This window comes from Porites lutea, chromosome 6, assembly GCF_958299795.1.
Source record: "Porites lutea chromosome 6, jaPorLute2.1, whole genome shotgun sequence".
NCBI lineage: Eukaryota > Metazoa > Cnidaria > Anthozoa > Scleractinia > Poritidae > Porites > Porites lutea.
Window position 1 is genome coordinate 10,146,244 of NC_133206.1, and position 17,007 is coordinate 10,163,250.

The window sequence follows — 17,007 nt, forward strand, 5'->3', positions numbered from 1 at the left end:
GTGTTAACCGCTTAGCCGCACACGCCTCCTCTACCGATATAAACTTCAGCAAATGTATATTAAGCACAACAAAAGTTTTTCAAACCACACACTGCAATTTACCCCTGTAGTTTAATTTACTCTGTGACATATATAAATCACTAAAAGTAAGAATATCGTAGGAATACTTGTAACTAAACAATAGTACTTAGGTTTATGTGATGTAAACTGTACAACTACACGTAATAAAGCTACTACAATCTGTGCATGCATGTGAATGTATGGTAAGTTACAATTTAAAGCAATTTGGTCTCTACTTCCACAATTTTACTAAAAAGTTACCTTCCACTTCCAAAGCATTCAAATACAACCGTGGAAGTTTGTCCACTTATTGCAACTTGGTTGATGGGTCCAAGAATAATTTCTGATTGTGGTGGTACTGGATCCCTTACTGTAATAATCCCAATCAAAATAACAATAATTTGTGAAAATTACTGACTATAATCATGGTTATAAGTTCTCAACAAAAAAAATATGAATCTGCAACTCCAGTTTCTCACCCAAGGGAAAGCTTTACACTAGAACCAGATTATCTGTCCAAGACAGGTTAAAAGGGCACTATCTCTCTTAATTTTGTAATACCATAGGAGGGTGTTCATTTTGGATAAATTAATAACCCACCTCAAGTGTGAAAATGGCCCAATATGCTGTATACAATTATTGGAGCTAATATTTCTTCCCAAGATGAAATCTTTGACACCCTTGTTTAATGTGATCCCTAACATTCTTTACTCATTCCACACTTAACATGTTCTTTCACAGCGTAAAGTTGTAAACACTTCCTGTGTACCAAAAGGATCTTCTGAATTTTTGTTTTGAATATCTGTATAATTGTAGTGTCTGAAGTAATCCTCAAGAAGTCTGGACAATCCTCTTAAAGTTTGATTTGTCAGTGACTTTTTGGGAGAGAAAATGCATCAGTATTGCTTCTAAGATGAAAAAGGAGAGAGGAGAGAGAGGGCATCAGAACGAGAGATAGATGTGAATGAAAGGAAGAGCTAAACAATTTATACAAGTAGAGGTTACAAGGGTGAAAGGTGACCTCCCAAAACCTATATATGGTACAGCTTGTAAAGAAAGTCGTGTCTGACAGCCCGAGACTAGTGGATTTTGTTATCAGGCTGGTGAATTCTGTTCTCAACTTGCCCGACAGGCAAGTGAAGTTTTTTTAGGGGATGGTAATCAATCCTGCTCATTAAAAAATTTTTTTGAGGTTAATTAACCCTTTAAGTCCCAATAGTGACCAACAGCAATTTTCTGCTAACAATGTCCATACATTGTCAAGAGATAAGGTTGTGAGAATATAAAAAATGATCACGAAAGAGAAAATGCCTTGATGTTTTATTAAATTCTCTCAACTAATTCTTAAAGGAAATGTATGGAGATCAGTTTGGAGAATTTGTATGTGGATACTGGGGCTTAAAGGGTTAAATTACTCTTGGGCTAGTACATGCTAACTACAGCTTGCACAAATGGCAAGAGGTAAAACTGCAGAAGTGTTCTACGGGTTTGAACAGCTTAAACCAACCTGTAAAACTTATTGAATTAGGGCCACGGTTATAGTAACTTCCAGTCACTGAATTCCTCACAGTTGATTTGTACAAGGCTAAATCACCAGTATCTACATTTCCAATGTATAGGTTGCCAGCAGCAGAAATGCTTATCCGTTGGTTCTCCTGCAGTGCATTGTTATCTTTTGTCCATGTAAAAGTGGGTTTGGGATAGCTTCCAACTTCAGGATATGCAAAAACCAGTCCTCCCCCTTCAACTGCACTTGTTGTGGAAGCACCAATATTTGAGGGCGCTTTAAGATCTGTTGTAGAAAGAGAGACTATTAACAAAGGGCCAGGGTGTTTTTTTACGCTATGTATTAGGTATAATACTAGGTCAATTGCACAAATTCAGAATCCACATAGTTTATCCTTTCATATTAAAATTTGGTGATTATAGCGAGGTTTAAACAACACAAGAAAGCGCTTACAGCGGCATTCAGTCTCGCTTGTTTGGAGATTAGATCGAGAAATGAGGAGCGAGGCGATTAATTCTACACGAAACAGAATTTACTCACTAAAGGTTTTTTGCTTCCTACTTCAACAACGTCGATACTTTTTACTTGTTTCTGAATTGATTTAGTACGCGTGTTAGCGACGACCAGAATCCGTCTGCAGTTGCAGGCTATACGCGTGTATAAATACATGAAAATTCAAGGGCTTACTTCTAATGTTTTCATTATTATTAGTAGTATTAGTATTATTATTATTATGGTCTTGTTGTCGGCAATTTGGGCGTCAACTCTGTTGCATCTCACTTCTTCATGATCGGCAAAAACTAGCACGTCCCAATAAGCTTGTACATCATCCGAATTATATGCAGGCCTTATGGCTCGGCCAGAGAGAACCAGGCTGGGACTTCATTCTTTGATCATGAGTCCCAGGTCATGCAGCATCTCATAGAAAAGTGCCCTTCATTATTATTATTAATAGAAATTTGTACCGCGCAGTTTCTATGAAAATATTCAGCTGCGCCTTACATAAAAAAATTAATTACCGGTAAAGATGGAAAATAAAACGTAAATTGTATGGCTGAATCTCCATTACAATAGAGTCTAACCTAACTGCACCCTAAATCTTTGTGGCTTTATATTCCATCTCTACCAAATGTACCTCTGCCCTTCTCTCGAGGTAGGTATTATTATTATTATTATTATTATTATTATTATTATTATTATTGTCTCTATGATCACAGTTTTTGCTGGTGTTCTTTTTGTGCATCAGCCGGGCGCAAACCATGCACCTAGAGCGTCAGTCACTCAAGTCAATCATTCTGTTCATACACTGAGCACCTTTCTGAGGATTATTATTATTATTATTATTATTATTATTATTATTGTTATTACTATTATCATTATTATTATTATTTACAGTGCACACAAAAGTGCACAAGATTTCCAGGGCTTATTTTAAGCGGTCCACGTTGACAACTGGTGATTTACATTCTTCTTTCGTTCAGATATCTTAGTTCTTGAACAGACATTAAGCTAAGCAACCCTAAAATTCTTAGCCAAAGCTTCCAAGCACCTGACAATTTTTCTTAGAGCACAGCCATGAATTCCAAAAACAAGAAAGGTCTGTTGTTATAACTTACATGACACTTGGAACACCACCCTTGAAGATCTCACTCGTCCACCATTATTCTTGGCAACACAGTAAAAATACCCATCATCCTGACCATACTGTAGGTTGCTGATTATAAGTTGACCTGTACTTGCTTGATGAGTGTATTTACTTCCTGAAATATCTTTGCTGTAACCATTTAAGTCTGTTGCAAACCACTCGTAACTGGTAGCTGCAGTGGCTTGGCAATTGAGAGATGCACTGCCTCCATTTTGAGGATTTGTGGGGGCTTTTCCAAGAACCAAGTTTGATGGTGGGTCTTCTGGATTAAAACAAAATTGCAAAAATTTATTCTGGCCTTCCTGAATTTAAAAAATTCATTTTCTGATTCACATTAAAGCCAAACTATTACAGTGTTTTAGAGGCTTTTAAAATGAAATTTACATTAATTTAACATTTTTCTTACATGTGTTTACAAATTTACAGGAATATGATTTATAATGAAACGTGAACTTTAAAATATGCATAACGAATGCATGAATCACATATTGTATATACCTACAGACACCTGCACCGCAAAAAACATTACATGTCACCCCTTTTAATAGTTACAATTTTTTTTGTCTGCCACACCACATAACAATAATACAAATCCATTTTTCCCACGGTTTAAGACATTCTGAAAATTTCTAGACAAGATTTCACGATTTAATAAAATAATACCCTAGATGTATTATGGTTTACCCGATTTATTCACGAAATAATGTAAAATTAGTAATTACCGCAAAACCTAAAAGCTGAAAAGACATCACGCGAATGAGAAGTGACCTTAACGGTCTAAATCAGACGTGTCGAGTCTAGTTAAATTAAGGAATAGTTTTTTAAAAAATATTTTTATAATGTCACATGTCAATAGTGAGTCTTGCGAAGATGTACATGTAGCGCTCGCAAGCTAAAGTTATATCTGACAGTTTCTGTCGATATTTTTTGTTAGCCGAAAAAGGGGTGGCTTTTTATTGAAAAAAATAAACCGAAACAGCGGCAAAAGTTAGAGGATCACTTCCTATACCGTACGTGTCTCTGGAAACGAACTTTCGCACAATCTGCCAAACGTACATGTAAAACAACAATTTTACGAAGTTGTATAAGTGCTCACAAAAGAAAAAATACATTAAAATTTGTACCTTCCCACTGATTCTGACTTAAGATGAAGATCACCCTGTGATCGGAAGCAAGAGTTTTAAAGAAATGTCCAATTTACAACGAAAGAGCAAAGAAAACGATATGTCACTACAAACGTTTCCAAGCAATGCTCATTTCACCTCTAACTGGGAAGCGCAGCAATTGAGGGTTTTTTAATTGGAAGTTTACAACCGAAATAATAAAAATAAGCAATTCGAAATCTAAAATCAAAACCACAATTAATGCGTATATAATAGTATAACTACAACTTAGAGTTTATTACTAAGGCAACTGAGCGAGAGCAAATTTCATGTTTACTCCACACATCAGAGTTGAGTCAATATTGTATCCTTTGCGAATCTGGCATCGAAAGTAAAATGAAGTGAATGACTATTCTAACTTTCCAAAAAACTTTCAAAGTAAAGATACCTTCATTAAAACGTAAATTTGACATATCTATTGTTAATGCTAACTTTCGAGCTACAATGTAGCCGTTGTATTGGTGCTACGATGGCCGACGTTTTGAATGTACACTTTTTTGCATACAAAACCTCGGTGTCGCGCCAAGAATATTACAAGATTAAACTATGATTTTGGTTACACAGACCTACCTGCTTTTATAACAGCCCAACAGAGGAAAAGAAATAAAAGTCCACTTCGTTGATCAGCCATAGTAAAGTAAGATCAATGGTGATTTTGGGCTTCCATCAATCAAAGAAGGTGTCAAAAATATTCGGCTTGTTCCCGGTGCGCGACAGCGCGCGGATCTTGGAAAATGGTTGAAGACTTGTGTAGCTTTCTCTATCCTTCGGCAAACATAGATCTAACGTGTAATTCAATCTTGAGGAAGCTGCGTTCGAAAAACCCTATCTTTCACCCAGATGAAAAAAAAAACAATGAAGTTACTCCTCGCGACCAGTCAATCGTAGAATCGCGCGCGGATCAAATCGCGCCTTCGAACATCGCACACGAAAATATGCTACGCATACTTCCGTACAAATGACATAGGCGGACTTATATCCAAGAACATGACAATCATCGACACGTTTCTGTGCTTCCTTGAAGGGAACAATTCTTCGGATATTTCAAACTTTCAAACGTAAACAAGCCAAGAACCATAATGTTCATAATATGACAATGGCGTTTCCGTCACGTGGTATATAGTGAGTGTTAGGATTGGTTAATTATTAAAAATACGATAGCACGCTTCGACAACTCGACACAAAGCGTTTGACAATCACCCAGCGAAGTCCCGAAGTAAAACAAAATATTTGCATTTGAAAGAAACAAAAGGAACATCCAATATAATAAAAAAAAACACTTGAAAGGAAATTGAGAAAAAAATAATTTAAGATATCAACACAAGCGATTTATTGCAAAATGTCTACCCTAGTTTGTTATAAAAATTCATATCCCGTTATCTGTCTATTCGTTTTAAAGAAAAAAGATCTCATCTTTTTAGGGAGACTGCACTTGTTTCGCACGCGAATAAAGCAAGCCGATAATTGGTCTTGCTGTCATTTTGACGTGGGCGTTTATTGCCTCTTGATGCTTTAGACATTCACACGAAGTTACTTCTGAAAAGTTTTTTACTAACCACAAAAAAAATTTAGTCGCGGTTAGACGACCAGGCATTTTACCACTCAAAAATACAGTGGTAAACTTTGTTGAAGTTATCTTAAAGTTTTTCAACATAGGAAAACCTCTAGACCGTTACAATGTTGGCCGATTATGCATGTTGAAAACTTGTTGACTTTCTCTAACAGCCAATACCAAATCGATGAGGTTAACCACGATAAAATATTTCAGTAAAGATACGGGAAGAATGTGGTATCATTTACGTAAATTTCATCCAAGCTTTAGGTGCAGATAAATTCCTAAGCGGTTTGTCTTATAGGCCTTGTACGCACGTAAAAACAATGCAACACTAGGACACTTAACAATCCTAATCCTCTTGGGCGAGCCGCGTCTCAATGGAAAAATTCGAAACAAGAGAGATTAATACTTAATGAACAAGAAATTGCACGCTTTGATTGTTGCTTATAAGCGTGTCCCCCGGTAGAATTTGCTTTTATGACATGCACACTTCTGACAGGTCCACATCTGCCCCTTCAGCTCAGTTCAGCTGTCTCCAAGCCTAGTTGACGCGGCAGATAGAGACGGTCTAAGGTGTCTCAACAGCCGGTAAAATATGTTGCTATATGCCAATCCTATTGACTGTCTGCAATAGTATTTTTCAGATTTTTTGTTCTTTCGTATCAATTTTCTAAGATCAAAACCCTTAAATAGAACAGAAATGGAAAGGAATTTGTCGTCTTCACGAGTTATCAAAAGAACAGGGACTGAGTCGGATCAATTAGTGCATGAAACCATGAAGCGGCTTCGTGGTCAGAAAAAGTTTAACTACGTTTTAAGGCCAATCTAAATCAGTGCTAAAGTATATTTTTGTCCCTTTAACCTCATCTTTCCGGGGCTTGCGCCAAAAATGAAAAATGATGATTGTTGCTTGAGCGGAAAGTATTGAAATCGAATTATATGAAAATCAAATTGCTTATTCAGTACCTACTTAGAGCCCTGGATGCACGTATAGTATCTTCCTTTAGCGCCTAAGGGTAAAGAATGAGCACAACAGGAATCGATCGAAGCATGTAGATTAAATTCATTTTCACCGTTATTAAGGCTGCTGAAATCGAAGACCTGGCATTAGCTGACTAGTTGGCAACTCAGTAACATGGATGTTATCTCCTATTAAACATGATCTCTTGCTAGAACATCTTTTATTCTATAATTAAAGTAATTTACAGGGGAGGAGTTGGGTTAATTGCGGATCATTGCACATTTGATTCAAGTCTTCGTCCATTTTGAATACTTCCCACCACTGAGATGTACTGTAGCCAGTAAGCAGCTTTTGTTCTTGGAGAACGGGCAACCGTGGACATTCCTAAGTCAGTTCCAGGATGATAGTAAAGTGATCATAACAATTTCGATTTGCACATATACGGCTTATTTTTTATGTATTCAAAAGAGTCAATTATTATGACAAAACAAGACTCCCTGGCTCGCCAGAAAAACAATAAAACATTTTTTTGATAAGGGATTTAGTGCCGTTTGTTCTCGATGAATAGACCAGCGGGAGAACTTTTTCACCGTTAATCAAGGCTGCACCGTTACTAATTATGACCGAAAAATATTTGTTTCATTCTTCAGTGCATGCAAGTTTGATCTAACTCTGCAGGCGTGTACCCGAGCCGACAAAAAAAGTTATTGTCGATGCAGACCCGTAACCAGTATGAAGCGAGCTGAGGCAAAGATTGTGAATTTTCTTTTCACGTGCGAAAGAAAAATATAAATATTTGCCGGGGTGATGATGCATAGCAACAAGAATACGAAACAAATGTTTTAATTTTTCCTAATACTAATTCCCTAATTAAAATACTCCTCTGGCTATGGCCCTACGATAAGTTGTCAACAGAGACCGTTAAACTTACTACCAAAGTGAAAAAAGTATGAATGAATTTCAAATTGCCTCGGGCAGTACAGCTGAAATTACAGGTTACAGCTGTACCCCTTGGCCCCGGGAATGAAACCATTGATCTTTTTTCTTTTTTTTTTTTAATAACATTTATTTGGTTACAACACTTCTACTGACAATACTTACATTTACATAGAGGGAAAATAAAAACAACGTACAAGAGATAAAGAAAAAATACAATGTTACAGCATTTACAACTAATTAAGCCTAAAAAAAGTTTTACAAATTTGACTATTTTCAAAATTGCAAAATAAAACACGATACAACAAAAACATAAGGAGTCTGTCCTACCAACTAAAAGGTTCTTTGCATTTGCATTTGCATTTGTTTCTGCATCGCTTTTAACTTTTGGAACTTTTGGAATTATTTAATAACAGCAAGTTTATTTGTCCGAGGGGCAAAATTTAAGAGGGGCCCATTTTTTTTTGAAGGAAGACATATTGTTATTATTAGAGGCAATCTCTTTTTCAATTTCCATGGAGTTCATAAGGGTTTGTATATAAACCTGTAGCGCAGGGATGCAGTTATTTAACTTACATGTGTAAATATATCGTTTGGCGATAAGGAAAAGGTGATGTAGTAATAAATCAGAGATATTGTCAATTAGTCCAAGACAGATAAGAGGAGAGAAGGCAATGGTGGTGTTTTGAGTTATCCATTGATAAATGTCTTTCCAGAATTTTTGAGTATAACTGCAATACCAGAACAAGTGGGCAAGGGTTTCAGTAAATTCCCCGCAGAAAGAAAAGGAGTCTGCTTGTTTTAGGTCGATTTTAAAGAGGAAGTCGTTTGTTGCTCTTCGTCTGTGGGGGAACATGAATTGGAACACTCGTAACTTTGTTTCTGTTGTACACAGAAAGTGGAGGCGGTATGTATTCTCCCAGTTCACGTTCGCATTTCCTATTATATTTTCCTTAGACAGCCATTTTCCCTGGCTTTTAAGAGGGGTGGTGGCCTTTTTTTCCATTATTGATTTGTAAACGGTTTTACAGGCTTTTTCTGAGGCTAATAATGTTTGCCCAAAGGTCTTGGTTTAGGGTTCTCTCTTGGGTTGTTGAGAACACTTTTGCCTAAACAATTTAAGGGCTGATACTACCTTATAGAATTCTAGAAAGTTAGTCTTGATTTTATATTTAGAGGTAAATGCAGTATAGCTTAATATAGAATTTCCGTCCGTATCAAGGATGTCGCGTCTTTAACATCTTTCACACCTGCGGTGAACCAAGATTTATAGAAAATTGGTTTGTTCTCTATTCTTATGAGGGAGTTGTGCCAGATCTGAGCTGACGTGAAATCTAGATTGTTGTCCTTATAATTTAGGGTCGTCCAATTTTCCATAATCTCAGCTAAAAACGGATCTCGCAGATTAAGTAAACGAACGTCTTTAGGGCTTAAGTTTCCCCAGAAAACTAATTTCCCTCCAAATTGTGCTTGTCGATGATTGAATGATCTTTTATACATTAATATTGAACCGTGATGTAGAGTCTGAGTTTATAAGGCTTTAATTCAAAGCATCTTTTGCATCTGAGTCAGATCGACTTGACAAAAGATAGTATGATACTCATAATCAGCGAATAATTAGTACAGAAATGTAATAGTGGCAACTCATGAAGAACAAATTATGACCAACAAATTCGAGGTACAGACAACATGATGCAGCGAATAACTGTAGATTGGTATAGTTAATTTTCAAATATGTCTACTTGGGCAAATATATTTGACCGCCCCGGTCAACACAGATGATCTCGTCGTACAAATACCAAAACAAAAAGAATCCTATAGACTATCAGACTTCCACTGGAGACCGTTAGTTCAAAATCAGTTAATTTAGTTTTATTGATCGCCCCAGGCAAACAACTAGCAGCTGAAGTTACCGGAATTAGCTAAGCTGGAATTGAAACAAGTTTTTTTCTGTCTCAGGATCTGTCTCTTGGCTGGCAACAACGACGAACTTTTAGCAAAGAAATATTAAAAAAAGTAATAGGTGTAAAAACCAAAACAACAAAAATTTGCACGTGCAATACGCTTATATATAGTCCTTTACTTTAGTGTCGCTGGAAGACTGCCACGTGAAATTTCCTCATGGAACGTTCATGAAGGATGTAAACACACGACCGTCGTCGTCAGCGTCATTGCATAGCTTTTCGTGGCGCCACGAAAGCTATCCTATATAGACTGTGTACAGTCGACTCTCTCTTGTCGAACACCTCTATAAGACGGACACCTCCCTAAAACGGACACCTAGAGTTGGTCCCTGCCTTTCTTGACTCCCTTTATTTGACTCTCTATAAGACGGACATCTCTCTAAGACGGGCACTTACTGCCGGTCCCAAAGGTGTCCGTCTTAGACTGTAGTGTGACCAGCAACGGCCCGGGGCGGCCCAAAGTCGTTCACACATCGAATATAGTGCTGGAGAGGGTTTGGTGCACGATCAGAAATTCTAGTTTTCTGACTCCTGAGACTCCTGGGCCCAGTTGCTCGAAGGTCGATTAGCGCTTAACCCGGGTTTCTTTGATGGCAGGATCCGAAGGCAAACTTGCTTGTTCAGTGTTCACATAACGGCACCGGTGACAGCGATCGGCGCGATATAATGAAGTAAAGAGACAAGTTGACTCTGATCTACAATAATCCTGACCTCAGTAGGATCAGGCAAACTGAACTGATTAGTCGACGGTTATCCAACGGATTCTTCCCGATCATCGTCCCTAAATCCACCGTTGCCCTTTAGTATACGCAGTTAGTCTGCATAACAGGCGCTTTATAGCAAACGCGGCATTTTGCGCGAAGCGCGATACGAGTGCGAAGCGTAGTGCGCAGTTTACAATAATTATCCAAATTTCGCCCCATGTATCCAAGACACTCTTGGATTCTGGATTCTACGCTGTGGATTCCAAATTTCAGGTACTGGATTCCAGTCTTTGTCTGTGGAAATTGGATTCCGGATTCTAATCGTTAGTGGGATTTCGGATTCGTTCAGCTATATTCCGGATTCCTGATTCTACAAATAGAGGATATTACATGGCCGCGCGGAGATACGAAATTTCTCGTCGAGTGTTGAAAAAATATTTCAAATATTTTTCAACACTCGAAAAGAAATTTCGTATCTCCAAGCGGCCATGTAATGTTCTATTTATCATATAAACACCAATGAAATACCAAACCATTTCAATATAACAGTTTTTTGGTGTGAAAGGAGCGATTTATTATGTGGCCATAGCAACGGCGATATTTTCACATGTGAAGATAACATATTATTTTCACATGTGAAGAGATCAAGTTTTCGCGCGAAAGCTCACCTGGTATTTCAGTGGTGTTTATATAATAAAGGAAAATATTTACCAGATTCCAGATTTCACAAGCAAAAATTTCCCAGATTCCGGAATCCGGATTTCCTTACACGAGGCGACAAATTTCTCTTCATTCGATCCTTTCTCACTGTTAAAGAATCGAGTGACGATCCTGTGGTGGCTGATAGCTCAGTCACCTGTCCTGGTTACAGTAGAATTTTCCTTCGCTTTTAGCTAAGGCTAACACTTATTTGTGAAAATTGTTGATGTCTGTTTGCAGTCGGACACTGAAACCGAAAATCTGGCAAATTATGCCGAATATAAGATCAAAGCAACACCAGTAATCTCAAACTGATTTTATCATTTCCGTCATTAAAAAAGGGGTTCTAGTCTTTGGAAAAAATCCCTTTAAAAGTTTGAATTAAGTTCGAAATGATCACATAGTACGCAAAATCTCATGCTAGCACTGCAAATTCCTTTACAAGCTGGCTTCTATTTTTCAAGCACCTCACTAGATTCTCTCAGTAAAGATGAGAACATTTTTTCTCATTTCAGACTTTGCAAATAGAGTTCCACGCTGTGTTATGCCTCTGATTTCTTTGTAAGACATGCACCTCTCTCAGGAGATGGACAGCTAACGTGCTAAGTTCCAGCAGTGTCAGCGTCAAAGGGTGTTCATGTCTTCAGTATGACAGTACTAAATACTTCATTCCCTCACCTAGAATTTGTGAGATGTGGTTTTAACCCCTGTTGGATATATTCACATAACAGTGAAAAGCTTTAGGAGGAAGCATTTTAATGGTCAAAAAGAATCACCTAGTAGAAAAGACCTCTTCTTCTTTAGTATCCTAAATTTTATATTCCGTGCCCCCGCCCGCCCGCCGCCTTCTTGGTCATTTCAAGATCTTTCAAGAGCTTATGGTGAAGACAATGACTTCGCAGGATCTCCCTATGGAAATACACAAAAAGTTTCAGTTTAGTTTGACGCAAACAAAAATAAAGATAAAATCAATTGAAATATTGTAGATTAATAGCCAAAACCGCATCGCCTGCTGGAGACTCCCTAGTCCAAAATAGCTAGCAGGATATCGGCTATGAAAAGTTACGATCTTCTCTGTGTATTGTTGAACTCAGCACGATGTCCTCATCCTGAGTTTATATCGTGCTAAATCCCTTTAGTAGTGTCAGCATATTGATGCAGTTTTCAGTGACTCACACAAGTAATTCTAAGTACTCCAGGTTTAAGTTGCACATTATTACTCTGGCTTTATGCGAGTGACGTATTAAGACAGCAGAGATAAACTTCCTGATTGTCACACGCTCAGATGGTGTGGAGTTCACGTTAACTATCCGGCAGCTTGAACATATGTGAAGCATTTATAAGAACAAAAACCCCGGACACTGGATGAATAAGCACCCAGAGAATGGGTTAATGTTACAGACTAGCAGCAAACAATCCTTGACGCCGGCAAAGCGTTCTGACCTATTCTATATAGCTAAACGCGGAATCCCACAACAAACGTAAGTGAGAGATAATCTTTCTACTGTTTGTATATTCTTTAGAGAAGTGTTTATCTGCTGCAAGAGTGTATTACACCTGTTTCGATCACTAAATATTCGTTACAGTAACGAGACTTAAGATGGTAGTACATGCCTCTTCTGATCAGTGTTTACTTAATACTGCTCTATTCATATAACTCGCGCAATATTAGTCGAAATTACTACTCTCATTTGACTCTTTTATGGGTAACTCCTCAGCTGCACGTCCAGTCTCTTTGGACATATTCCACCCGCTGTCTGATTTGCGTGTTCTAATTATAACTCAGTCATCTCGCAGGTAGGAGATCTAACAGTGAGTTGCCAAGCTTTGCCAGCGTAATCCGCTTTGACACGTCAAACTTTATATAAACACAAACGTTTATCCTGTTGATTATGAATCATATCCCAGCATTTAACGAGGTATTTAACGTTTTGTTTAGCGACCGGGGGGTCTGCATAAGAGAAAGATCCGAGGAGAGCTGTGATAATTTTGATTCTGAGCAGGGGCCCATGAGTGGACTCCACTGAGTTCTGAATCACTCTAGGATTTATCAGTATCATAAAAATTGTTTTTAATTGATATCATTATCATTATCATATCAATTATTATTATTATTATTATTATTATTATTATTATTATTATTATTATCATCATCATCATTATTACTATTTTCGAAAGGGTTTGATACCTCAAGACAGTTGTGTGTTTCTTAGACTGCCAAAAATTGTAAGAAAAGACAGCGGACTACTTTTGTAGAATCAAACTCAGATTTTCACCAACTATACCCGAGAAACGTTAATAGTGGCTATATAAAAAGAAAGATAAAAATGTCAACTAGTATAGAACTAGTGAGTGAGTAAACAAACAAACAAACAAACAAACTGTGCCCGTCATAAATGACTTTATTAGTGGTGTTGTGATACCCTAATTATCTTACCTACTAATACAATGGGCAGAAAGGTCTGACAAAAATCATCGGCAGTCTACGATGTTTTTTCAATGCATTTTAAGGAAATTCAACTGGCAGCACACAACCCGGATCCCACAAGAACAAACCGCAAAGGAAGATGAACGTGACGAAAGGAGTGGTTTTGTACACTGATATAGCCAATGCAAATGCGAGCTAGAACTGATAACTTTAAAAGTGCCAAGACGTGATTTTTCTCAGTGGGATTAGAAATCATTGCATATTACTTATTATTAATAAAGTAACGAAAACTATATCATTCAACGACGGAGAGCCACTCTCAGACTTTTTTGGCATTCTCTTAAGCAGTCTATACATTTTCGTGAATGTCTTGCTGAGTTCTTGCTGAGTACCAAAAGATCGAACAAATATTTAGAGGTTTGTATAATGTAGTTGCAGTCCGAGCGGTATTAGTGGCAGAGACTTCGGCCTAAATTGTTGTAAATGTTCTGATTAATGTTTAATGTCATTCAGGTTTGCAGCTGTTGAAGACAAAGTGAAGTTTTTGAATAAAAACTTAATTAAATTTTGCACCGAAAATGAAAGCAGATTCTCAGAGATGTTTAGTCTCAAACTGAAACATTCCTGTTCGCAAACTGAAGTCAGTATTTATACATCTGTATGACAACAAGGCAATCCAATTCTTGATTTGGATTTGGCCTCATCAGTATTAGGATCTTTTTTTGTCATGTTTTGTTTTTGTTTTACCTTATTGTTGTTTTGCGGTGGTTTTGTTTTGCCTTAGTATACTTCACTTTCATCGGCTAGTAGGATTTTTTTATTCAGTTGGAATTGGTGGGCTGAATTTGCTCCAAAACGCAATTTTAGCCTTGCTGTTTCTTCTCCAATAAAAATATTCCAGCTAGTTTGAAAAATATTAAGCAGAGACGCTAGATCACGGTAACGCAGCGACACAGAACATAACGAAAAATGAGTTAAACTCAAGAGATAAGACGAGTTATTTGTGTTGTGGCTACAAAATATGTCTACCGATACATTACGGCGGTTTTGGACACAAACCACCCACCATTTTGAACAACAGTGACGCTCGGTATCCATCCCAACACCATAGTAGAGAAGCACATGCAAGGAGAGGGAAAGGCGCTTTTAAGATGTACCTTTAGACATATGTTGTGAAATTTCTCTGAGTTTCAACTTGTACGAAATTTTGGTTGACTCCGTAGATAGAAAGAACAAAAACTGTAGCTTATCAGGGCGAGATCCAATTTGACAGCTTACGTGATAAAAGCTTAAATTAACTAATAAAAGAAGACGAATCATAAAAATTTAATCGAAGGAGGTTGCAGGGGAAAATTAAACAGCTTACTTAAACAGAGGAATGGTGGCCGAGAAACTGAGTTGTGATCTACAGTGGTTGGTTAACTTGAAGTCTTACCAAAGTGACTTTTATTTGATCAGATAAATAGTTCTAGGAACAAAATTAGTATAACCCATTGTTTTCAATGAAAAAAAAAACAAGAAGGAAATTTCCCACCAGCATTAACCAGCAAATCTCACTTTGTCGTTTACTAAATCTCAAAAAAAGATTCGCGTTAACAGAGGTAGGTAAACAAAGAGTTTGAGGTACGTTATTTGAATTAACTTTTCACTGTCACAAACGTTGACAGCGTAGTTTTATTTTTGGGAGAAACAGTCGCTTTAGCCTGGTTATAACACATCAGTACCTAAAAACGACTAACAACGGGTTCAGCAGTATGCAGTGTGCAAAATTTAGTCTATAATAATAATAATAATTTTTCAAGGTAGTTTGTTGGTATGCCATATCTTCTTGCGAGCACAGACTGACTTAAACCCAACCCGCCGTAACTGAAAGACTAGATCAGACGTTCGATAGACCTCTTTCGAATACCGTGATTAAAACGCGTGAATGGGTTTAACTGGACTTGACACGAATATCGAGTGTTTCATAACTGTAGAATTAAGAGCCTACTGTTTTAGTTATGATGTAGTATATACAGAAGTCAATCGGCGGAAGCAAAAAGATTAATAACAAGTACTTAGACGTCACACCAAGCTAAAACAATGGCTTAAGGATGTACAAAATTCACCTTTAGGTTAAAAAATATAATAAAACAAAGCTTCCAATTCTTGTTAATTTACCTGGTTTAAGAGAGCTAAGCTTTTGTTAATCCGTTAAGTTTATATGTATATTCAGAAATCCGGCTACTCACTGATATAAATTTGGAAGCAAAACCTAAAAGATGTTTTCGAATTCTCGTCTATTAAGGTGAAAACAGTGAGTATTTGACGAGTGACTGTCCACGTTTAAACGTACATTTTCTGTCGACAGTCACAGCCATGATTTGGCCCTTATGTCTGAATATTCTCCTGATATAATAGCTTCGTTCAAGCATTAAAGCATTTATATGAAAACGGGTACAAGGACAGATAAGGTAAAATCTAATTGAACAACTACCGTGCTAGTTAAAAATGTATGATCGACAGATTTCCATTAAAACAAGACAGAGGAATAACTTTAAAATATTTCGAGTAGTAAATTGATCCTTATCAACTAAAGACCGTCATATGACAATTTCAACTGTATTCAGTAATATTCTGACTTTGGATAGAGGCTAACAACAAAATGTTGTATCTGTTGATCCATTACAAAGGCTACAACTTCCGAACAAGTTCTCTTAGTAACGTCTACAATCAATTGGCTTGCCAAATATCAGTGTGGTGGATGTCATTGTCATGTTTCATGAAAAATGCAGTTCGTATTCAGCTTCATCCTACGCGTGATGGAAGATCGTTTCCAAGAACTTTTATTCACCTTAAAACAAAGTAGTTTTTGGCCTTTGAAGTTAAATTCACATTCGGATTCAGAAAATGTTTATAAATTCAGTGAGCACCACCACACGTAGAAAGTACTGCTCGTCAGTTTTTATTAGTAGAGAGTAAACATGTATCTTCTTCAGGCACCAGAGATAGTCCGTTCAGGCGTTAACGTGGTAAGTTGTGTTAATTAGTTTATGATAATGTCTGATATTGAGATAAAGAGGAAAAAAAAACAAAGAAATTTACTATTGGGCCATTTTTTTTACCGTTAAAACAATTTAAGCATGGACTGTCAACCTTCTGTAATACATCGAAAAACAAAGGCACAGATTTCACCATTCTATGACCATGTTTGCTCCTACCACATGAATGTGCATAACAACCTCTTTCCCAGGGTCCTCTCCTACCCGTCCCAGCGGAATTCTCCCTCTCCCCGCAGGAACCGTTAGGAGAGGACACTGAAAACGAGGTTACTTGCATACTTGGTTATTAGCTGGGTTTATATTTTGTGCAAGGCCAGCTGGTGGTTTACCGGTGTAATAATCTT

The 17,007-nt window shown here is 37.3% G+C and overlaps 1 protein-coding gene across 1 annotated transcript in view; it reads right to left on the reverse strand.

Moving 5' to 3' along the window:
• The window catches only part of LOC140942397 (protein sidekick-1-like), a 35,243-nt gene extending 30,069 nt beyond the window's left edge, over nt 1-5,174 (reverse strand). Inside the window, exons 1-4 of the mRNA XM_073391368.1 lie at nt 4,946-5,174; nt 3,184-3,474; nt 1,568-1,852; nt 322-430 (exon numbers count right to left, since the gene is read on the reverse strand). Coding sequence (XP_073247469.1) covers nt 322-430; nt 1,568-1,852; nt 3,184-3,474; nt 4,946-5,006 — 746 coding nt within the window. The 5' untranslated portion in view covers nt 5,007-5,174. The remainder of the gene's footprint in view (nt 1-321; nt 431-1,567; nt 1,853-3,183; nt 3,475-4,945) is intronic.
• Nucleotides 5,175-17,007: the final 11,833 nt, after the last annotated feature.